Below are 24,069 nucleotides of genomic sequence, written 5' to 3' on the forward strand. Positions count from 1 at the left end.
TCATGACCTCTATGCACGTTTGCCCTCCTGACCGATAGCTTGCTCACCATTGAACCTTACCAGTTCACTGCTTTTGTAATTAGCTACATTAGCAACACCTTTATAGTGGAGATAAAAGTTGCTTGAGAAATTGATTGTAATCGTCTAAAGACGTGGTCAAATGTAACTATTGTATTAGACTGCAGGACTTGAATTACTATTGATTTAAAAAGAATTGTGATAAAAGCTTACCTCTCGCTGAGTTGTCCAGTAAGCACAGGTAACGCAGATGCATGTGTGTGTTTTTCCATTGTGTTATCGTTTCATTGGAACAAAAGACCTGCCGGCGCCATTTTTTGCGAATTTCCTGTTCTTTTGAATGGTACAAAACGGCTCGGTTTTGTTTCTTTCTTGCTTTCTTGCGAACGCTGCCACCATACCTCCAATCGAACAATCTGTATACGCCCATAGCACTTGCGTGACAGCGTTAACCAACACGTGCGTACACACAACACCCGCTTCGAGCGAGAGCAACCGTTTGAGCCGCAGCGCTCTCGCGAGAACGCTCTACCGCCGTATTTTCCTGCTCGTGAACCGATCGACGCACACCGCCAGAGAGTGCGTGCGTGCAAGAACCAACCGCTCGGATAACGTAGTATCTTTTCGGTGTGCCACTGGTGTGCTGGTCCCTCCGTAAACGTGCGCGTACAAGTACGTGAGCTCCTCTCCTCTCCCTGCGGTGCTAGCCGAGTGTAGGGCCTTAACCAATTCGTCCCAGCTGTGTGCTATATCGTGTGCTGCTTTAGTGCCATATATCAGTGTCTCGTTCACCCTGGTTCCGATCGAAAACATAGACCAGCGCGCGCCTACTGTGTGCTGGCTGGACGGATAGGCGGGCGGGTGTTGTGCAGGAAGGTGAAAACACACAAATTTCGGGGCCCCGCCGCGACACAAGCTCGGAAAACGTATGCATAATATGCACGAGTACGCTGCCCCTACTGGTTTAGCTGTGTTATTTGCATAGATTTATGTGCCCGCTGCCAAAACGTTCACCACCGTCGCCGCCGACCACAGTGCAATTGCTCGGGCCCGTTTCCAAGTGTGTGTGTGTATGTTTTAGCGCACACATCCACGCACACGCGCACGCACACTTGCTTAGCTTAGTGAACACGGATGCGCGCTCGCTGTACAGTTTTCGGCGAATGTGCGCATGCCCGAACGGGTTTCTTCACGAGCTGTCAGTTAAGTCACACGGGAATGAAGATCGCGATCGCCACTGGAGATCGGTGAACGGCGTACACAGCACGGGAAAACCAGGCATACAATAGCTAAGGAGCCCGCCAAACTGCAGGCAACATTCGCCAACAAGTGTGAGTTTGCCAGGTGGACGATGAGAAGGGGCGTGTGTCCTGCCCGGTCACGGTGTGTGGTGTATGCGGGTTCTGTGCGCGTTCGTCGAGCGTTAGTGTGTGCACGAAAGTAGTGAAAATTTGGTGAAAATGGTTTACACAAACACATAGGTGTGCGCGCGGGCCAGAACCACCACTTGGTTGGCTGCTGTGAACCGACCCGTCCATTCCGATACGGAGAAAACAACGGCAATGAAAAAGTAGCGATACGCGGTTCGATATCGAAGCCCCAAGCGCATTCGGTGTGCCATTCGACAGTGGGACCAACGGTTTCGGGGCTTTAATTTCGTTTTAATGACCATTCACAGTAAAATGGACCGTTTCCGGCGTGTGTGCGTGTGCATGTGCGTTTAGCGCGTGGTGTGGAGCTTAAGTGAATCCGGCAGGCTAGTTAATTGATTTGAATAACATTGGCAACGAACCTACCCCGTGCTGTTGGAAGGAGGTGCATTTGGGGAATCAGCACACAGTATGGGCATATGATCCCGCGTGTCAGTAACGTGTCCCCGGCGCATTTAACCCGGGGTTGATAAATGATGAACGATCGATTCGTATTTTCGTCAGTGTTTCGGCAATGCCGCGACTAGTTTGGGTCTTATCGCTTTACGACCGTAAGGGACGTAGCAAATCGATCCCCATCCCTATGAAGCACTAACCTATGCAACAACAATACGAGGGCCAATAAGGGCCGCATTGCGCCAGCGGACCTATACGTGATGCTCTTCTACCATTAAGTGCAAAGTCGAGTGAATTTTGGAGTACGTGGTTGCAACGGCGATCTTGCTGCGATCGACATCTATCCTTCAGCACATTGTTTATCATTTTTTATTGAGTGAATAATCGAGGGAAGAAGGAGGCACCAACAGTGGTAGCGCCTCCAAACACTTCCTCGACCGTACCTGCACACCAAAGTTATGACCGATTTAGCGGCGAACGCATGTTTTGACGCATTATCAGTGCTGAACAATGTACAACTCGTTGAGAATGGTAAGTACGGTAGCTGTTTTTGGGTGTTCTAAGCTCAGCTGAAGATAAGCGATTTGTTAACAAGAGAATTCCGTTGCTCTGTACGATACGGTTAAAAATGTCCTGAACAATATTGCCAAAATGGACTGTTTTTTATTATTTAATGACTGTAATAACTATAGGAATATGCTAGTTTGCTGTACCTGTTGAAAATCAGTATGGAAAAATAGAGTCAAAATATAAACAATTAAATTAAGAAGAAAAAAACACAATTTGAATCTATAGTAGTTATGGAGAAGACACGTTAATTTTGTTATTTTACAAGGCCTGCCTGTAACCACTTGTGGGCTTGGCTTTCAGTGACTAATTGATTCCCCCCCATAGCAGGATAGTCAGTCCTACGTATGGCGGCGCGGTCTATTTGGGGATTGAACCCATGACGGGCATGTTGTTAAGTCGTACGAGTTGACGACTGTACTACGAGATCGGCCGTAGTTGGATACAACATAATAATAATCACGAGTTTACCTTATTAAATTCTAAGAATTCTGGAAATACGCTGACACGAGCCACAAAATAATGGTTTTTTTAACGCTACGTAACGGATTAGCACCATTTAACACATAAATCTATTGTAAAAAGAGCAGATAACATTTCATATGAACGTAAGCAAGTTAATTGGTTTAAAATTATCGTATAGATCGTATTTTAAGGCACTTCATTCAATATTGCAATAGCACCACACCACTTTAAGTACATTTACCCTAAAGTCGTAGTTTATTTCTTTGCTAATGAGCATCTCGTAAAAACCTTGGCCGCTATACGTTCATCGATAGTCAATTATGAATCATAAAATAAGTTTCATTGTCTCGTTTGTACGATTGCCAGTAGTTGTCACTCGACGTAATATAGTACAATAAATCACAGTCGTGTGAGTGTATCGCATAAAATAGTGAAAAAATCAGTTTCGTCACTGTTATTCTGACTGTGTAAAAAATGTAATAACTTCTCTAAGAAAATTAGTTGTCTAGATCAGGGTGGTGTCCAAACTACGACCAGCTGCGGCCCTCGAGAGCCTTTACAGGGGTTTTCAGGGGTTCTCATAATTTTGGGACACTTTATTGACTCTTGGACACTTGTCTCTTTCTTAAGAGAACTGAAGTTTATCTGGCGAGACACGAACCATTCTACGGCATACTTTATTGGGCTCTACAGCTTATTTGGCACATATGTCGAATAAGACCAAAATCAAATTAGGGATGTTCTAAAATATTACATTCTCTGAGACATTACATTCAATTACACACAAATATACTCATGAGTGGGGATACCCATACTAGAAAATCAGTAAGATAAGCCACTTTCCCAAACAAGGTTCAAAGCGGGAACGGAAAATATTGTACAATATTGTAAGCATTACTCAATAGATCGCAAATGAATTAAAGTAACTATTGTATCTAGGAAACTGCAACTATCGGTCAGCTTCGATCGCGTTTTGGAAAATGGCTCAATATTAAAAAAAGCAAGGAGTGTTGCCAAGGATCTGCATAAGAAAATTAAAAAGAGTTTTGGAAACTGAGGAAACCTTCGATCTCACTGATTCTTTAAAGCGATGATTCAAATTTATTAAAAAAAAACTACCTAAGCATGAGGTACACTGACGGCCTTTCATTTGCTTGTACTAGAAGCAGCAATAAAAAATAAAAATAATTTTGATCTTAATTAAATTGGTCACATGGACAAAGTGGTTTTTGATTAATGCATGCAAAATTACAAGAAAACAAGAACTTGTTTCGTCAAAAATATTGAATCCCGTATTTTAGTATATAACGCCCTCCCCCCGAATGTATAATTCAATATTTTTGAAAATATTTTTTTCTTTAAGTTTTACAAAAATCAAAAACAACTTTGTCTATGTGACCAATTTGGTTCAGATAATTTTTGTTGTTCTTTTCGTGTTTGCCGTATTTATGAATTTGAATCGCCAGATTACAGAATCAGTTAAATCAAGACCATGACTATAGTTGTATGTAATCGAATCTAATGTTTCACTAGTAATCGAAAAGTAGTACTTATCCAATAGTATCACTACTCGTATATAACGACCCCTTTAATGTGATGTTGATAATTTTAAAAAAGGAGTCGTTTAACACGTTAAAATACAGTATTTGGAATTTGCAATGTACCTGTCCAAAAAAGGGTGCCCTTGATTTCAAATCCATTTGCATAACGTTCACATCCCGTAAGAAAGATTCAAAAGAGTGTCCTAAATTACGAGAATCCCTGCATACCCCTGTAATGCATGCGGCGTGTGACTTGACTTAGTAAAGTTTAAATTAAATATTTTATTATTGCGACCATTTTATTCCATTTTTTTTCAAGACGAAAATCAAGCTTCAATAATAGAAAGCTGTTAAAATTTGATATGTTCAGTTCTTACGATTTGTCGACTGCATTACGGATCTGCCCCTATGTCCAATTAGTACTTTATTATCAAAACAAGATTTCAACGTTCAACCATTAGCTAAAATTAACGTCAAAACGGCCCTCAACAATGATAATTTCGAAGCAATGCGGCATCTGAACTGAAAAGTATGGAGATCCCTGGTATAGATCATTAGCGTATGGCACATACAGTTCCTTTTCCAATTCATTGTTTCATTGCTTCATACGCTGCTAAACAGCATACAGCTCAATTATTGCAAATAGATAACATAACAACAGATGCGACAAACAAAAACCCTTCACAATTAGAATCTATTATTTGTTCCATTCGGTTGCAAATCGTACATTATTGCTGGATGACACATAAAAAAACATCTGCCTCACATTACTTTTTCTCAGCCTCATCCAATGTGTGTGTGTTGCTCCCATTTGCATGCTAATCCGTAATACTAAAGCACCTCCTCTAATACTGCGATGCTCAAAACAACCGAACCCTCTCGTATAGGAGAGCTCCTATGTGTATGTGTGTAGGTTGTAGGTATATGTTTTTTTCTTCAATTTTCCCATCCCTCACCTAGGTCTGCTACTGGCAGAGGAAAAAAGGGGGGAGGGGGGTGTTTTTTGGTGTAGAGAATTTTCTTTACGAGTTGCGCAGCTAGTGAAAATCTCACCAATATTGTGAAAGCAACTTTAATGTTTTCCTTCTTATACTAACCCTTGATAGCCAGGTGTGTATGGGGGTAAGAGTTTTGTAAAGATACTTTTTATGTAGAACAATCCCTGTGTTGTGATATGAGCTTGTGTGATATACAAAAAACAAATTAATTATAAATATTCCAACAATTAATTAAAAAAATAATTACAATGTACAAAAAAACAATTCTACAAAAACACAAAACTTAATTGCCTTTACCCATTTACAGTCCATCATGATCTTGAAAAGAAAACTATTTGAACTAGATTTGTGTTAGTTTGTTTACTAATCATCGCATAATCAAGGGTTAATATGCCTTTGACGGGTGCGTATGGGTGCGCAAGGAATGTAATTAATCTGCCATAAACGCAAGCGCAAGGGTTCTGTGTGTGTGTGTGCATGTGGATAAGGGGGGAGACGATGGGGGTGCATGAGTCAAATAGACAATGTTTCATTTCCCTTCACCCTTTCCTGTGCGGACATCCTTTCCCCTTCGTGCTATTTCCCTGCATCACAACTGTGAATGAGCATCACATTCAGTGGGTGTGTGAGTTTGTGTGTTTACGCATGTATGGGTGGGTAGGATCGCGTACGCAAATATTCTGTCACAGTTACGCTTTCACGCACACGATCTTTCTTCGATGGTGGCGAGAGCGAAGAAAGGGAGAGGAGAAAGAGAGAGCTAGAGAGCGCGCTCCGCAGCATCCCAGAATGGTGAAGGTGTGTGCGGGCCCGATCCTCGCTATGATCGTCGCCCGTGAGAGCTATCGCCAGAGCGCGGGCCTATGCGGCGCCAGACTAGCTAGTAGCGCTCTTAGTGTAGTCGTAGTCGCTGGCTGGCCCTGTTGGTGGCTGGTGCGTTGCTGCTGGTCCAACCGTGCTTATCCTTTTCAAGGCCCTGGAATCGGCCGGAGAGTATCTGTGTGTGTGTGCGTGTGCGTGCGCGCAGCTCTCTCGGTGATTCTGTGCTGCCGTAGTAGCGGTGGCCTGGCTTTAAGAGTGACCATTCACCAACCGCACGCATTCTGATTCATTCCGTTTTGCTACGTTCCGTTTCGTTTCATCCACCCGCCGTGAAATACGCGACTTCCTGTTGCTGTGTGGGGCACCCTACGAACAACAACGAAAATATCCCACTGTGCACCTGTTCCGGAACGCATCCTGTACCACCAACCCCCCTCTCCGTATGGCCACGGTGTCGCGTTAAATGTTAACACCCACTGTCGACGACGACAACGACGACGACGACTGATCGATCATCCGTCGGAACACGGAACACGTTGCTGCCTTCTGTCCGGATCTTGCAACCGACCGGGCCACATCACACCGTCCGTTGTTGCATCGTTGTGTGTGTGCGTGTGTGTATGTGTATTTGCCACAATGATCCTAGTGTGCAGCATCTGCGGGGCATCGCATTACACCCAAAACTGTCCAGAATACGCCAAAGGCGATCATGTAAGTACCGTTTTTGTGTGTTTTACTCCGTAGATCACATCCGAGGCAGTGTAGTAGAAAGGAAATTTTGATTAGAAGAAAAAAAATACATCGTACGTGTGAAAGTGTCTGTGTGATGGTTGCACATTGCACCTGTGGTATCATGTTCGTTCGCTCAATCTCAAACTCTGCTGGAAAAACAACCATTAAAAGAAAAAGAAATGAAAAACATGATCGTACAGTGAAATAGAATGGTGAATGAAAATGTGGTAACAGGTGAACTCCGATTCCCCGGGAGCAGAAACGTGTCCACCGATTTTGACACGTTTGACAATCCCGCACGGGTCAAAACCATGCGGTAGGGTCTGGCGCGAAATGTATTCCTTTTATGGAAGAAAACTCAATCTCTATGTCTCACCATCATCATCATCAACACCACCACCACCCAGGCATACGCTCTTGCGTGTGTGTCGTGGGCCCGACCGACCGACCGACCGACCAGTCGCTCTTCTGGTGTGTTTTGTAAGCTCGTGATTGTGTACGCGCGTGTGTGCAGCACACTTCCGCCCATGCAGCAAAGGAACGTCTCGTGCTCTCCCATACAATCCTTTTGCGGGGCAAAACCCCATTTTGCGGACGAAATCTCCAACATCCAGCTGTTGGCTGGAGGAGAAGGTGCCAAGCGCAGTTAGCAGAATGTGCACTTTCTCCGATTAAATTATATAATTTACGCATTTTATAATGTCCATGACAACACACACATGTGCGCAATCCGGTGCTGTTTTCGGTACATGTCTGCGCAGTGCGCTCTCGCGCCGTGTCCAAATCGTGCTAGCGGATAGGGTTCGAACCTCCTGTTGGATGGATGATGATGATGTTGATGATGATGATGATGATTGCTGACGGATAAAGAGAGTAGAGAAGGGCCGAAAGACGACACACAGACCACTGGTTTAAAAGAATGGTCAGGAACATACGGCCCACGGTACAGAGAACCTTCTCCCACAGGTATGGTTGGCAGGGTTGAGTGGAGGTGGGTGGTGATGGTGGAGAAAAAAAGTCAATATTTTTATCCTCAACAGCACACACACATGTGCGCGCGTATGATGTGCGAGCACAACTACAGTTAGAGGAGAGGCACGGAAAACTGTGCGTGTACATGTGTAGGCACGGGAAAATCATGTGCAAGTATTGGTGGAAAACGTCGGATCCGTCATGTAAGATTGAGCAAGTGCTCGTGGTAGCAAGGGAGAGAGAGAGAGAGAGAGGGAGAGAGTCACACAGCGAGGATCATGAGCAGGAAAAACTAAGAGAAAACAGGAGAATGCCAGAGAGGAACAACTGTATGGAAAACACATTGTATTTTGGCTGAGATTGAAGACGGTAAGAGACGTCTGGTGGACGACAACTGCGACCACTTTGCAAATGGTCTGATCGGATCGCAACCCGGTGGGCGGGGGGTGGTAAAGGGCAGCAGCACTCTATGTTTTGGTGTGCAACATCATCATATACTGGCCTCTGCTGCCCACTCCTACCACTCTTCACCCCACCCTCTATTTGTCAATGGACGGACCTCCCATCATCATTTGTCGATTGCGTGGCAGGGATTTTCCTACATTTTTCATTTAATGAATTGGTGTCAGTCGTAGGGTTGTAGGGGATACCACACACACACACACACACATACACGCAGACATGCATGATCAGCAAAATAGAGCAGCTGTATATTATGTTGCGATACGACAGCATGGCAGGAATTTTCCAGCACACATTATGCTCCAAAAACATTCACACTGCAGTTTCGATGCCTCTGTCTCTCGCGCTCTCTCTCTCTCTCTCTCTCTCTCTCTTGCGCCAGAATAGATCAGTTCTCAACAATGGCAGTGCATAAATAATCTATGTTTTGGTTATTACTATTTATACTTATCATATTCTCGGTTTCGCTTTCGAACGCCTTCCAGGTTAAGGATAAGCCCGCGCTTAACCTTTCAAGGTCGTCGGTTCCGAACGGCCTGCTGATAATGGAAACGCAGACGGGCAGCTGTGTCGTGACGTCGCAAAAGTTTGCCAAGGGAACCCGGTTCGGGCCGCTGCTTGCCCAGAAGTCCTACGTTCCGATCAAGAATATTCCATTCCCGCTCGTACTGTTTGCCGGACCGTACCTCCAGCAGCAGCAGCAGCAGCAGGACGAGTACAGCAGCGATCTGCAGGCCCTGTTCAGTAGCAGCCGCAACATCTACCTGGACACACGCAACGAGTCCAAGTGCAACTGGATGATCCACGTTAATCTGGCACGGTTTTCCAACGAGCAGAATCTTATTTGTTATCAGGTAAGACAAAATACACACACATACGCTCCCGTATGTCCTAGCGTGAACTCAAGAGCGAGGGCAACCATCACCAACTCCGAGGGGGAACTGGTAGAGGCGTTATCACAAAATTTGTAACACCGATTGCACAGCCGTGCGTGCTGGTGAGGAGAGGAGGTGTAGGGCGTTTGTATATTTTCCCCATGCCTCCGATTGCTTATCATTAGTACGCGATCGGGGAATGTAGTATGAAGGGAATGCTCCAAACAATTGTAATTAATGTGTTGTTGGCTTATCTTCAAATAGTCGTTTAAAGCGGATTAGCTACGGCTGAAGAATGTTCGGCTGTTCCCCATACTGACAAATTGAACACTTCGCACGCCTTCGTAATAATGTGTTTCAATGTATTGAATGTTGTCTCATTTTAGGAAAACGATGAAATCTACTACACCGCTGTGAAGGATATCGAGCTGGGAGATATACTACGGGTGTGGTACTCGCGTAACTACGCGGCCAAGATCGGTGCCTCAATGCTGGAACCCAGCCCGTACGACATCTGTACAAACATACTGCGGTCTGTCAGCATGGATTACGGTTTCGATTTGGAGAAGAACAGCCACAACAGCAGCGTCCTGCTCGACGATGTATACAGTCGTCCGTCCGTAACGGTTGGGCACGGTGGCAGTTCTGGGCGTAGCACGGCAACACACAGCAATATCGGAAGCGGCGGATATGGCAGTACAAACACGTTCACCACAAATGGAGCTTCCTCCGGTACGTCAACGCTGATGCTTTCATCTGCTGCCTTCGATGAGCAAACTTTACTGCACGGCTTTGGTGGTGGAAGCAGCAGCAGCATCGTGGGAGCAGATTCGATCGACATCGACAGTAATAACAACAGCAACAGCTTCTGCATGGACACCGACAATGGTGCGATCGGGAAGGGCGGCGTGGGCTCTCCTACATCGACCACGATGACGTACGACACTGTTTCGCTGCCACCGATCGACAGTTTGATGAAAACGACATCGCCAAAATACTCAACCTCCGCATCGCAGCAGCACATCTTCGACATGGATTTGCTGGATTCAGGAGTGTCGGCGAACATGCCCGATCTGGTGGATGATTATTTCAACACTTCCTCGCTTATGCATTCTAGTCATGATGAGCCACACCATCATCATCATCATCATCATCACCATGATCATTTTCTCGATTTTCACGATATTCAACCTCATCCGCATCATATGCTGCAGGACCAGCAACATCAACAGCAACAGCAGCAGCAGCTACAGCAACATGCCGGAGGAATGATCTCTTCGTTGCACCTGGAAGCAACCAACGAACAACGGCCGCTGCAGAGGCACGTTTACTCAACGGAACAAATGTCGCCAGTACAAACCCATAGCCATCAGCATCAACAGCTGCACCATCCACAGCAGCAGCAGCAGCAGCCACACCTGATGGGACAGATAGCAGCTCCAGAGACCGAGTTCCAGTGTCTACCGAACGATACACTTAGTCCGGCGGATCTGATCAACATTTCTCTCGGTGCCAGTGACATCAACATAGCGTTCGAAACAGACTTTGCAGATGCAGGAATTACCGACGGCACGCATCATCTGTTAAGCTACGATAGGGGAACCGATGTAGCAGATGGTGGTGCATTCGGCGATGGTACCGATTTCGATCTATTGGGCTCAGCCCATTCTGTGCACGAACATGACGCCCATTCGGATAAACTTCATAGCCGGTTTTCATCGTCCTCCGATTCGCTAATCACACTAAACGATTCGGTCCACGGGGGAGCCATCGCAACACCGACACCACCTGCTGCGGGCATTGCAGGCCAGGCCACAGCAATGGAGATGGAGACGGACAAAAAGTATGTCTGCGAAGTGTGTCTGCGCAAGTACATGACCAAATCGAACCTCGACAAGCACGTGCGCAAACACAACCTCTACCTGTGCGTATTCTGCATGAAGCTCTTCCAGCAGGCGGAGGAACTGAAGGACCACGAATGCAGCGAGCGCAAATCCAAAACCGCTTACCTGCACTGTCCAAAGTGTCTGAAGGTGCTGTCCAACTCGTGGTCATTGCAAAGGCACATGAAAATACACAAAGATCTCGCGCAGGATGAGTCAGCCATGGTGGCGGCCGTTGAGCAGCTGGAAAAGTTGACCAGCGATGGAACGACCGGTTCGAAGCTGTCGTCAACTTCATTCGAAGATTTGTCCAATCCTGCACCGCTGGATGATTTAAAACCGTGCATGGAAACACTAGAAGCTACGCTGGCAGCAACACAAGGCGATGAGAAAAATGATGCTCACGATGCGGCAGTGTCCACGCAGCAAGCCCATCCTCCATTGTTAACGGAAGCGGAAATAAAGAAAGAACCGCAGTGTTCGGGAAATGGCGGTGGGTCGACTCCCGCCTCACCCCTTACCACCGTACCATGTGTGCCGAATATCACGCCCAGCATTATCCCAATCACCAATATGAGCTCGAGCCAGGATATGATTACGAACGTGCAGGCAGCAAACGGAAAGCAACTGTACAAGTGCATTGTTTGCTCCAAGCTGTTCAAAAATCCTAACGCTCTTGAAAAACATCTCCGCAAGGTGCACACCGTTTATACCGTGTCTAATGACCACAAATCGGAGAAGAAGGTACTGAGCCAGTTGAACCAGAAGAAGACGTCACCGATAAAACCAGCTATTGCCAAGGCACTAGCCACGAAACTGTCACAAAAAAGCAAAAAGCAGGAAGAAATGGCTGCGGCCGCTGCAGCCGCAGCCGCCGCCGCAGCCGCAGCTGCTACATCATCCTGTTCGCTTGAACCACCACTATCGTCCGATGGAAGTTTGAAGCAAACGCATCACGGTACACTGGCAGTACAATCGCCCGCAGCACTGTCCACAGAACATGGTGGGCAGCAGCCGCGGGCGTACAGCAAAAAGAAACATCCGGCAGGAAGTATTAGCGATGGTGGAAGAACGACTCTTGACGGTGTGTACAGCTGCAACAGTAACGCTGTGCCAATTTCCGGAGCTCAGATTGTGGGTATCAACAGCACAATCACTAGTGTGAGGATAACCGATCCACTGTTACCGGCCGGTACGGGGGAAGGTGGCGGCACGGCGGGAGGGCCGCACGATGTATCTGGATCGATAGTCAACGGAGCTGCTGCACAGACGGTGGCACCACCATCGTCCTCAACTGCGGGCAAATCGCACAGTATCATCATCATATCGAATGTGGAACTTACCAAAAACAATCTGATCGATACTAGTCAACTGTTTCTTAACCAAAGCGCATCTCACGGCAGCGGAACTGGCAGCAGCAATGGCATCAACGCATTGGGAAACAAAATCGACCTTAAAGTATTAAGCTCTACAGACAAACTACCGAAGCTGGTGCCTATTTCCAGCCATCATCACCATCATCATCATCATCAGCATGGTCAGCTGTTTCATCATCATCAGCAGCAGCACCAGCAGCAGAATCAGATTGTTGGGGCTGCCTTAGGTGGTACGGCAACATTGCAACTTTCCGGTGCGACCATTATGGTTCCCTCGCCTATGACGGCAGACAACATTAAACACGAAAACGTTAGTGCTGCACCATCAGTGAGCATAGCTACCGACGATGGCAGTTTGTCTGATGGGCAACGCTTTCTGAACGGAAGTATACTCGCGACAACGGGCTCTTCCACTTCTTTAATTGCACAAAACTCGGCACTGCTCACACTCTCCACTGTTTCGGTGGGCGAAACGAACGGTTCGGCAAACATCGGTGGTGTTGCGGAGGATGTCAACACGGCTGATAGGCAACGACTGTCCGGTAAAAGTAATACCGGTGCACATCAGGACGACTTGTCGGTAAGTGCAATCCTGCTTCCTTTGGCAGTGCCAGCGATTGAGAATGCTTTTACAGCGATTAAAAAGTAACAATTGTGTATGTCTGTGTGTGTGTACTCAACTAAACCCCTGTTAGTGTGTCGATGCCAACAGCTTTACTAACAAATATTATTCTATTACCTTTCTCGATCCGCAACCATCGCAAACGTGGCTTTATGTGTAAATGGCTTCTGTATGCTTCACCAACTGCAAATACTCTGCGCTTCGCGTTGCATAGGACGATCGCGAATGCACACTGACACCCGATGAGACTTGCAATACGCAAACAGCGCAAACGTTTCCCTGCGACGAATGTGATCGTGTATTTTGTAAGGTAATGCAAACATTTCAACCTGTTTTTGATCCTTATTTACGTCTCGTTGCTTTTTTTGCATCATTGCTACCAGTAAAAGTTGTATTTAATTTGATCATCATCATCATTTAGGTGTTTGTGTGTGTGTTTAACATTTGTTTCAACGCCACATGATCCGCTCTTACACGGTGGCTCTCAAGCGTACTAATTAGTTCTAATTTTCAACCATCGCAGAACTACCAGCTAAAGCGACACATGGAAATACATGACAGTGTGTACTACACCTGCCCATACTGTGATCGCGGTCCGCTGAAAGCTAAGGCCTCTCTTCGCAAGCATCTGTACAACGCACATGCCGATCGGGCGCCCCCGAAGGAGCAAATAAATAAATTCATCACCACCCTCGTCGTAACGGATGAAAAGGTACTTCGCGAGCTCGCAATGAAGAACGAGCGCAAAATTCGCAACAAGAGCGCCAAAATGCAGGCCAAACTAATTCACCAACAACAGCAACAAGAGCAGCAGGTGCAGCAACAACAACAGCAACAACAGCAGCATCAGCAGCATCAGCAACAACAACAACACTTACAAAGTATGACCACAGTAGACATCTCATCACCAAGCGACAATTTTGCATGCTCGTCACCTGGGCCCATTCCAACAGAAGATGGTGGTGGTGGTATCATTCTGTATGAAAATGAGTTATCAGAATCAGTTTTGAGCGATCAGGTTGAAGATATGCTTACATTCAAAACCATCTTCCCGGCCGAGGATGGCGGCGGTAGCATCGGTGAGTCCTCCATCGATCAGATGGATCATATCGTGCTGGAACACTGCGATCAAAGCAGCACGTGCAGTAGCAGTAACCTTGCCAACGATCTTACAACCAACCATGTGCGGAGCCATGAGGATAAGAAACGGAAAGCTTGTGTGGTGGACGGTCGAGAACTGCAGCGGCTACAGCATCAAATGCAAGCTCATCGGACGACCGGCGGTGGTGGTATGCACAGTACCGTGGACGGTAAGCGTATGAAGACCGGTAGCTCTTCCGCTGGCACTAGTGGTGAAGCTGGTGCTCGTACAAGTGGATTCAACAGAACAATCACTAGCAGCAGCTGTACTTCTGACGAAGCCTATGGCAATAATTCGCTGCAGGAGAGCGGCCACAACAATAGCGCCAGCGTCTCGGCAGTTGCAGCTTCATCGCTCAATGGCACCGGCAATGCGCTTCGATATTTACGCAAAAATCAATTAGCCTCTCATTCACCTACGGCGGCGACATCGAGCACCGTAATTGATTTGGTCGCACCGAGCGCTTCATCGTCCCAGCAGCACGCGGCGGCACACAGCAACGGCAGTAATCATCCGGAAGGCCCAGCTGGACCGCACCAAAGCTATGCGCACCAGAGCAATAGTAGTGTCGCTACTGCACTGGACGGAAGCGGACAGCTCAATTTGGACAGCCTGTTCGGGAACATATCGATCGACAACTATGAGTTCGATGATAACGCCACCATTCAGTCGTTTAGTTTAATTGAGGAAAAGTTTAAAACATCGTTCGACCAGATCCAGGAAAAACTTGACGCCGAGCTACCGTTCGGTGAGGAGCAGATCAAGTGGCAAAACAATATCATGACAAATGATTCATCAAACGATATCGGGGACAAGCTGCTGACCGGGGAAGGTAACATAATGCTGATATAGCTTCTCCAAAAGGCTATTCGAATGACACCTCTGACTAAAAGTGTTGCTTATCACACAACTTAACCAAGTGCTGCAGAGAGACCACACGGGCTGCATCAAAGGGGAGAGGTTTCGTTGTGTTACTAAGTTAGTTCGCTCTATTGGTGGTAGTCGGCCTGACTCTAAATGAATTGGTTGATTTGAATTTCCATCGAATTTTGCTATATTCAGTACGCGAGTTGTAAAAGTTTTATATAATTTCTTACATAGTTTTGTAGCAGGCAACGGTTATAACGCATCATCTTAGACAAGTTGCTTATTTATTTGAAATATTTATTCATTTTGTTCGTAATCAAAGTTGTTTTGCATTAAGTGGTTCCTTGTTTATTACGAATTTCTTACGTACCATCAACAAATCCAACAGCGAGACGTACAGGAACGTTTTTGTTTTAAATTTTGAATTAATTCATAATACCCAGCTATTTATTAACCGTCACTATAATTTAATGTATTTTTAAGAATTGTGTTTCTCTCTCTCAATGAAATGTATGCTTTAATTTTCTTGCCATTTTCATTTGTTTTTGTACAGTATAAAACAATCACAAAAAAAGGATTCGATTAAATAATAATTGACACGTTATTTCAACGCTAAAATAACTTTAAGAAGTAGAATTTGCAAATCCACGTTGCTGGAGGCAAACTAAAACCCTGCGTGTGTGCGTGTGTGATTTTTTGATAGCTAATTTTTGTCCTCTGTTCCAACACGTTATTCAATAATCCTTCGTTTCGGTTAAAGACTCTAGTCGACAGGGAGTGAGCTAACGAATGAGCAGCGGAAATGAACATATGCTTAGTGTTAAGGATCAATATTTATAACTGTTTACACCGAGATTTTGATCTGCATCGACAATTACCCTAGCAAAAAGTGCCAAAGCGGTGTGATAATGGAGTTCATACAAAAGGTAAACTGTAATGCACTTACTATCCTACTTGAACCACCAGTTCGCTCTGGGATGCAGTGAAGGGAAACGGATGGGCGAAACTTAACTTGACTGAAAGTTTTTAAGCATAATGCAGAAGAAACGAATCATTAAAAACCTATTGTTTAACGTACATAGCTATCATACCAAACTGAATTCGAGGAGATCTATGAGTCGTTTAGAAAACGATCCCATCCATCTCACAGTGGTCTATCGCCAGAGGGAACCGCCAGTGGCTATATAAGTTACACTAATTTCTATCTATTTATTTGAGTTAATGTACCAGTTATTGTTCGATGGTGCCGTTTCTTGGTTTGTGTGGTGAACTACTACTAGCTGGAACAAATACCGTACACATTGCGTATACCAAAATGAAATTGTTCGACTATCAGAAGATGTGTCTCCAACTAGCGGGAAGCGTAACGGAAGCCAAAGTTTTCATCCATGAATTGAGTTTTCTTTCTTACTTTGATTTATGAACTATTGTAATGTTTGCTTAATACAACGATATCTTAAGTAAATTAATAAATATACAGAAACGTGCTTTTTTGTTTACAATTAAAAAAAACTACCGCATTAAAAAGTTTTCTTTACAGCCTTTACAATGCCGAACAATGTACAGGCGTCCCCCGAGTTACGACCCCCTCGAGTTACGACGATTCGCAGATACGACGATTTCGATTTTGACAGTTGAAAGATGTCATTGAGACGAAATTGATATATATTTTTAAATTTCTGTGCAGATAACCGTTACAAACATATTTCCTCAGATTCCACATTACCCCGATCTTGAATATCTATGTCGTGTAAACGGCTTTTGGAGGGAAATTAATACATTATCGTACATTATTTTTAATAAAATATACGATTTCATTGATTCCGACTCTTCAATTTCGGTTATAAACTTTATATTCACAGATATTCGACATACGACTATTTCAACTTACGCCTTGCTTTAGGACATTTTTTCGGTCCCAAATACAGTCGTATCTCGGGGGACACCTGTATATGCATGTATATGTAGGCTGCAAAAGTATTATCAGAGCATATTGTCATACCGGAAAACACTACAATTCATGGCAAATTTCAAATATTCTCTTTTGGAAGGCATGAAGTTAATAAAAATTGGGTAAGTTTTATCAAAACATAAGCAAAATAAAGAATTTGTGATAAAATATATTCTTCGACTACACACATGTCGTGTTATTCACAAGTCCGGGTGAGGTCGTGTTCCGATGAACCGAGATAAACGGCGCTCCACTGTACTTTACTTATATTCTTTAGCATGGTTCTATTTTATCTCAAATGTCTAGGTCTGTAAAAACATTTTTTGTGCTCGAGTTTGTAATTTGCGCAATAGTAACGGCTCATTTAAAAAAATACCAAAAAACGATGCATGGATAGTTCCTGTTCCATTTGCTGGCGGATCGGATCGGAATCATTCCGATGTCAAATCGCGGTGCAAAATCAATCGGCCCATCACTAGCGAAAATTTCCATGTCGATTTATCAGCCTCGTCTGTTTACTTGCGCTTTTGGCTATATTAAATAGCACTTATTAAATACCAAACCAGGAAGTTCTGGATATTCTCCTTTCAGCAGGCATATTACACAACTGTTGGTTTGGTTAATTACTATCGCAGCATCATGGATAACTTAGGCACAGAAATTGGTCAGAAAATGAGGGTAAGTGTGGGCAAATTGGGTTGACATACGCTCTGCTTGGATCAGCGTAAGATATTTACACAAATTTCTTTGCACGCTGTTTTGCAGAGTGCCGTGAAGGCAAAGCTGATCGAGCTTGGCACCGGATCGGCGAGCGGATACATCGACGACGAGCTGCCGGATTACGTGATGATCATGGTGGCAAACAAGCGCTCCCGGCAGCAGATGGTCGATGATCTGTCACTGTTTCTTGGTGCTCAGACGGAGATATTTGTGAATTGGCTGCATCAGGTGCTGCAGAAGTTGCAGGAAGTGACACTACCGGCCACGGTTGCGGCAAAGTCGAAGGAAGTCGCCAAAAGGAAATCCTCCGAGGTGGACGACAAAAAGAAGGACAAGAAGCGGAAAGATAAGAAATTGAAGCGGCGGGATCGTAGCACCGACGGGGAGGATGCGGCCGATGCCTCCAGCCGCAGGAGTGAAACAGAGGACAATACGCCTCCAAGACCGGCAGTGGCACTGCCGGCAAGCTCCATTACAGAAGTATTCGCACACCAGTACATAGAAAAGGCAAAAAAGTCGCTCGAATCGGACAGTGCACCGGTCGCGAAGAAACAGCCGCCCGAGCGATCCGAGTCGGAAGACCGAACGAAAAGCAAAACTCCGCCAAAAATTACGGATCTCCCACCGTCGATTGCCGAGCTGGCCAGTGCCAGCGTTGTCCAGAAGCATCACAAAGAGCTGTGCGAATTGAAGGAAATAGAGGAAAGAATCAGTGCGGCAAAGCGCCACCTGAAATCGCTCGGCACCGACATCTCGGATGACGATAATGAGGATTTGCTGCTTCTGAAGGCAAGCGAGGACGATCTGCTCCCACCGCGAGCTCGATCCATTCAACCAGCGTCAACGCGACCTAACAAATCAGCAGAAAGTACTGCGACCAAACCCAGGCAACGAATAACGATGGGTCCCGAGGAGCCCGTCATAAAACAAACGCCGCCAACACGAAGCACCACGCCACCAGCCTCTTCACGGTCAACGGATGCTCAACAAGCAGGCGCCAAAAAACGATCCGTTTTAGATCGGCTGGGAACAAAAAACTCCACCGCGACGTCTGAGCGCGAGAAAGGTGCGAGCTATGAAACGAAAGATGCACGGGAATCATCCTCAAAAGAGACTAACAAAGCGGGAAGTTCATCCAGTGCTGGTACCTCAGGTACGAAAAGTACGATCATAAGCCTATCCGCACATAGGCGCGAGGAGAGAGAAATCTACGTCCCTTTATTCCGGCGCAAGGAGGCGGCGGAAGAGCAGTCGGCATCAAAAAACAGGGCGCGCCCGCCTCCCACCACAAGGGGAGATCCCCATTATCGTCAAAGGGAAAGCGACCGTGAAGCGAATCACCGCGACACCAGGTCTCCTCCGCCACGCTTACCACCCATCTCACGCACGGACGCCACCCGAGCCAGATCACGGGAGACAAATTTTCGGCGTGTCGACCGCGATCGGGATCGCGATCGCGAACGTATAGATGATCAGCCGATCGGACGCAAATCACGTCCTCGGGAGCGATCGCGCAGTCGCGAATGGATTCGCGACAACAGCAACCGGGATCGTTCCGGTTCTGGGGGTCGCGTTAAGAATGGCACCGATACTGTGCGTGGTCGTGTCGGCTCACGGGTAATTGTGCTGCCACCGAAACCGGAATACAACGAGGACATTATCGAGGTGCCAGTGGCGAGCGTTATAAAAGTGCAGCCGCGTCCCGTGGTACCGAAGGCGACCCAGCCAAGCAAGAATCTACTGCTCAAAGCGATGGCCGAAGCGCAGCGATCGACGGTAGCAAATCTAAAGAAAACTATTGATAACACTGCCATCGAGAACAGCATCCATCGAACGGATATGAAGCGCAAGCTTGTGATCGAAATTCCTGGCATTGCGATCGGTCATCCTCCGGTGAAGGACGTTCAATATGAGCGCATTACAGACACGCACTGCGCAGCACTGCGCGATCGAGGAAGAGCGGAAGAGGAGGAGCAGGATGAGGAGGAGGAGGTGCATGAGGTGGACATAACAAACCAGGTGTTAATGGAGGATTGCGATGTGGACGAAGAATTTAAGGAAATTCTTCAGAACGAATACAGCGCTCCGAAACCATCCGTTTCGCATGACTATCCAATGGAAATGGCCGTTTCGGAAGAAGATGCAGCAATTGCGGAGCAAGAGCTGGCTGCAGTCGCGACCAAGGATACAAAGTTCGTAGTTACCTTGGATGGAGCCTTCAAGTCGTCCGATGATAGAGAAGTATCGCCAAGCCATACGCCACCGCCGCCACCAGCATTGGCCGAAGGACTACACACGAAGGGAAGAATGTCGGTGAAAGATCGGATTGGATTCAAAGCTGGAACACGCGAGCCACTCAGAAAGTCGCCCAATCCAAGAGATTCCAAAGAGATGGAAGAGACGCTCAAGAAACGCAAAGAACGATTCAGCGAAAAGCTTGTTGTAGCTGCAGCGGCATCGAAACCGGTTAGTAAGAAACCTTCCTCGCCGACTCCACCCTCTAATGCTGCTCCACGTGGTTCTTCTCACGGCAATGGCGCTTTCGTGTCAAAATCTCAGAAATCACCCAAAACCAATACTCGATCCTCGCGCAGTAACCAACCAGAGGTGTCGCGTGATCGGACACCATCGCTCAGCCCGGAGCGTCCACGGACGCCAAAAGAAACTCGTACCTCCCCTGTCCACTCCCGGTCCAAACGAGTCGACGCTTCCCGCAATGTCTCCAGCTCACCGAATCAGCTGAACGAGCTTCTGCTGCAGCGCACGAAAGAGCTCATGGACGACAGTGTGTCCTCGTCGCCGATCTACATGTCGAAGTCGGATTACGACAAAATGGAACCGTCGTCCCGCAAGCGAAAGCGAGTTTCTCCCATTCAGTTCGATCTTACCGACGAGGACGAGCGGCATGACAGCGACGACGATTATCACCATCATCACCATCGTGACAGAAGGGCCCGCAGCAGAGAGGAACATCGCGCGCAACGTAGCCCTTCGCGGGACAGTGACGAACAGCGAAAAGAGCCGCGACGCGAATGGGAACGCGAAGGAGAACGGCGAGACAGCCGCGAGGGTAGACCAAAATCACCCGGAAGAAAAATTAAGAAGCTAGAATCTAGTCGTAAATTCGACGATATTCCCCCATGTAAGTAACTGGCTCGTGTACTGTATTATAGCGATGTTTTTTTTTGTTAATTTTCACCACAACGTTTTATCCATTGCAGTGCTTAGTGCCGTTTCATTGCCCGGTGTGGATGGCAAGAGTAACAAATTGGCCGGAGGGGGCACAATGAAAGAGCGCTGCAAATATTTCCCCAACTGTCGCCAGGGCGATGCCTGCGAGTTTCTTCATCCCAACACTCCTTGCAAAGCATTTCCAAGCTGCAAGTTTGGCGACAAGTGCCTGTATCTCCATCCAATGTGCAAATACGATCAAACCTGCCACCGGTTGGACTGCAATTTTATGCACTCGAAAAGCGCATCCTCGGGCACATCGGGCGGTCGGTCGGCACCACCGATAGGTAAGCGTTTAGACTGCGGCTGTGGGTCGCTTCTCTCAGCGTCTTAACGTTACCCACGTTCTAATATGTTCCTTTTCCCTCCCGTAACTTGCAGCATCATCCGTCGTGCCGGTGCAAAACTACAAAACGATCAGCGCAAAACCGCTGCCGCCCGTCTGCAAGTTCTACCCTAACTGCGTCAATACTCAGTGTCAGTTCCTTCATCCGAAAATATGTCACTTTGGTAATCATTGCGCTAACAAGATCGAATGTAACTTTTACCATTTTGATATCGCGTCGAAAGATTTGCACGATGCATCATCGAAGGACAAATTTAGATGGATCTCTCCGTTCTCTGCTTGAGCACTGCCGACGCTAAACTACGCTTGTGGTACGGCTCATTACGATGGTCACAGACTTATGCGCGAGGTTTATAATCCCGTATGATTGTTCTGGTTTTATCTATCTTCCACCTTCCAGATTGGATGCACACAGCAGAGTGCAGTGGAAGGTTATAAGCGCGCACGTTGCACAGTTTATTTTATAAATCACGTTAGCTAATTACCTGCTAGCTATTTAAAATGGAAAATATTTGAATATTTATTGTTTTAGTAGTGAAAAAGCTAACTTCAAACCTTAGTGGCACAGTAATATGCTTCATTTTGCAAGCCTTTAATTTTGTTGGTACAATTATTTAAATAGAAAATTCAAATATGTTCTCATGCATCTTTTCGAACCAGGTGGGATCATTTAAATAACCATTAAATGGATTGATTTTTGTCAACTAATATCAATCAAATGATTCTTAGATAGATTATGTACGTCATGCGAGGAAGTAACGTTAGAGAAGATGATCGCAAGAAAAAGAACATTTCAAGAGCACAATTTGGACTACTTGAACCTTGTTTTGTGTATCGGAGTACATCCTTTCACGTGCGAAACTATGGCCCGGCAAGCAAACGATTACTAGAAGTAGCAGCATGTTCAAAGAATAATAATTAAATCTCAATGAAATTATCAAAATGTTGCCAGTTTGTACCCAATTCTGATGACTACGCAGCCGAATCACTTCTCGCGGAAAGAAATATGCTTGACGCAAACGCATGACCGTTGGCAAAGATGTGCAGTTTTATTAACGGTAAAGTTAGAACCTCTTTAACCCCCAGCCCCCGCCCGCTTACGTGCTGTCCCATATTTGCTGCACATTATCGAGCACGGTTTGCTGATCGGACATTTTGTGCACCATGAAGTAGCCCTGGATCTGTGCCGGGCTTACGTTGCGCCCGTCGGCCGCTACGCGCTCCGCAAAGATGCGAGCATTTGCCTCCGCGTCCGTGCCGGTGTAGAAGCGGCGGAACATTTGCTCGAGCTGGTGGCGTGAACAGTGACCCACGTATTCCTTCACATCGACTCTGCCGGGCCGTATGAGTGCTGGATCGAGCCGCTCGAGGTAGTTTGTCGTCATGAAGACGATGCGTGCCTCGGTGGATGCAACACCGTCGAGGCAGTTTAGCAGCCCGCTAAAGGTGACACGGTTCAGCCCTTCGTAGGCGGCCTTCTGCTGCAGCGTGTCCTGACGCGATACGAACGCCGCATCGATGTCCTCAAGCAGTATGATCGACTGCTGGGGTGCCACGTTCATCAGGTGATTTAATCGATCGTCGGTCAGGCCACGTTCGGACAGGTTTAGCAGACAGATGCCGAACTCGATTTCGCCGGCCAGTGCAGTGATGAAGCTGGATTTGCCGCAACCGGGCGGCCCGTGCAGCAGATATCCTCGCCGGTAAGGTATTCCACGGTCCGAGTACCATTGCGGGTTTTTGATAAACTCCCGGCAGTCGCGCAATATGCGCTCGGAAACACCTTCGTCAAGCACCACCGAACCGATGGGACGTCGTTTGCGCGGATGTCCGAAGGGTCGCCATTCCGAGCCCATCGCCGTGTACATGATCGTCTTTCCTTCCGTGTTTTTCAGCGCCAGCTGCCGGGCCTCCTCAAGAATTTTAAAGTACAAATTCTTATCCCTACCGAATGCGGTCAGCTGTACCGTTTCCCAGGGTACGCCCATGTGCAGGTCGAGCGTGTGCTGCTCCCGGGCACGGTCCACCTTTATCCAGGTGCCGCCGTACCGCATGATGTGCGTACCGACGGAGGGTATAAAGTCGTACCGCGTTTTGATGTGTCCCGTGTCGCGCTGCTCAAAGGACGTCTCCACGCTGAGATGCTGCGTTTGTCGGGCTCCCTTCTGTGTGATCCACTGCAGCAGCCACTGGTACGATTTGTCTCGGCACGGTACCTCGAGCGTAATCATGTAGTGCCGCCGGAACAAAATCATTGCTCCCTGCATCCCTTTACGTAACATTGCTGCTCCGGCACCGACCCCGAACAAACCGAAGCCGGCCCCGAAATAGGGATTCTCCGAAAGCGCACCGATATACTCCGCTATCGTCATCCTGTCTGCCGTTGCCCGTCGTTAGTGCGAAACCATGTACAAATGCTCGTTTGTAGAGTAAAAATGTAAATTTAACACGGATGCTTGACACCGTTTCGGTCCATGCCACACTTGCACTCTTCTGCACGCATCTGCGTTCGATAAACGTCAGAATCACCGGATCACAACAAACCGGCTGATAAATAAGCAAGCGGAGTTTAAAAAAAAATGTAGAAAAAGCCGCTTCCCGCTGTCAACAGCTTCACTGACAGTTACAGAAGGTCAGCACGTAAACATCAACAA

The 24,069-nt window shown here is 46.7% G+C and overlaps 3 protein-coding genes across 4 annotated transcripts; 2 read left to right on the forward strand and 1 right to left on the reverse strand.

Moving 5' to 3' along the window:
* Nucleotides 1-536: 536 nt before the first annotated feature.
* LOC120897434 lies at nt 537-16,654 on the forward strand. Of its 2 annotated transcripts, XM_040302335.1 has the most exons (6): nt 538-2,375; nt 6,884-6,948; nt 8,889-9,257; nt 9,665-13,117; nt 13,374-13,469; nt 13,683-16,654. In XM_040302335.1, exons 1-6 carry the CDS (start codon nt 2,303-2,305, stop codon nt 15,150-15,152), a joined length of 5,526 nt encoding a protein of 1,841 aa, XP_040158269.1. In that variant the 5' UTR covers nt 538-2,302; the 3' UTR covers nt 15,153-16,654. The 2 variants fall into 2 exon arrangements, with proteins under 2 accessions (XP_040158270.1, XP_040158269.1); XM_040302336.1 differs by lacking the exon at nt 13,374-13,469 and having other exon boundaries at nt 537-2,375.
* Nucleotides 16,655-17,581: 927 nt separating this feature from the next.
* Nucleotides 17,582-22,362, forward strand: LOC120897438. Its single transcript, XM_040302345.1, has 4 exons — nt 17,582-17,796; nt 17,884-20,980; nt 21,060-21,356; nt 21,451-22,362. Exons 1-4 carry the CDS (start codon nt 17,758-17,760, stop codon nt 21,696-21,698), a joined length of 3,681 nt encoding a protein of 1,226 aa, XP_040158279.1. The 5' UTR covers nt 17,582-17,757; the 3' UTR covers nt 21,699-22,362.
* Nucleotides 22,363-22,441: 79 nt separating this feature from the next.
* Nucleotides 22,442-23,948, reverse strand: LOC120897450 (mitochondrial chaperone BCS1). Its single transcript, XM_040302370.1, has one exon. The coding sequence runs from the start codon at nt 23,785-23,787 to the stop codon at nt 22,513-22,515; it is 1,275 nt and encodes a 424-aa protein (XP_040158304.1). The 5' UTR covers nt 23,788-23,948; the 3' UTR covers nt 22,442-22,512.
* Nucleotides 23,949-24,069: the final 121 nt, after the last annotated feature.

The sequence above is a fragment of the Anopheles arabiensis genome, chromosome 2 (genome assembly GCF_016920715.1).
Source record: "Anopheles arabiensis isolate DONGOLA chromosome 2, AaraD3, whole genome shotgun sequence".
In the NCBI taxonomy this organism is placed as follows: Eukaryota; Metazoa; Arthropoda; class Insecta; order Diptera; family Culicidae; genus Anopheles; species Anopheles arabiensis.

Bases quoted from the DNA above. Each gene is read 5' to 3' on its own strand.
- LOC120897450 (XM_040302370.1), bottom strand. From the start codon at position 23,787: ATGACGATAGCGGAGTATATCGGTGCGCTTTCGGAGAATCCCTATTTC.
- LOC120897434 (XM_040302335.1), top strand. From the start codon at position 2,303: ATGACCGATTTAGCGGCGAACGCATGTTTTGACGCATTATCAGTGCTG. The intron at 13,118-13,373 runs GTAAGTGCAATC...CGCGTTGCATAG, and splicing joins CACATCAGGACGACTTGTCG to GACGATCGCGAATGCACACT. The intron at 13,470-13,682 runs GTAATGCAAACA...CAACCATCGCAG, and splicing joins GTGATCGTGTATTTTGTAAG to AACTACCAGCTAAAGCGACA.
- LOC120897438 (XM_040302345.1), top strand. From the start codon at position 17,758: ATGGATAACTTAGGCACAGAAATTGGTCAGAAAATGAGG. The intron at 17,797-17,883 runs GTAAGTGTGGGC...GCTGTTTTGCAG, and splicing joins AAATTGGTCAGAAAATGAGG to AGTGCCGTGAAGGCAAAGCT. The intron at 20,981-21,059 runs GTAAGTAACTGG...TATCCATTGCAG, and splicing joins ATTCGACGATATTCCCCCAT to TGCTTAGTGCCGTTTCATTG.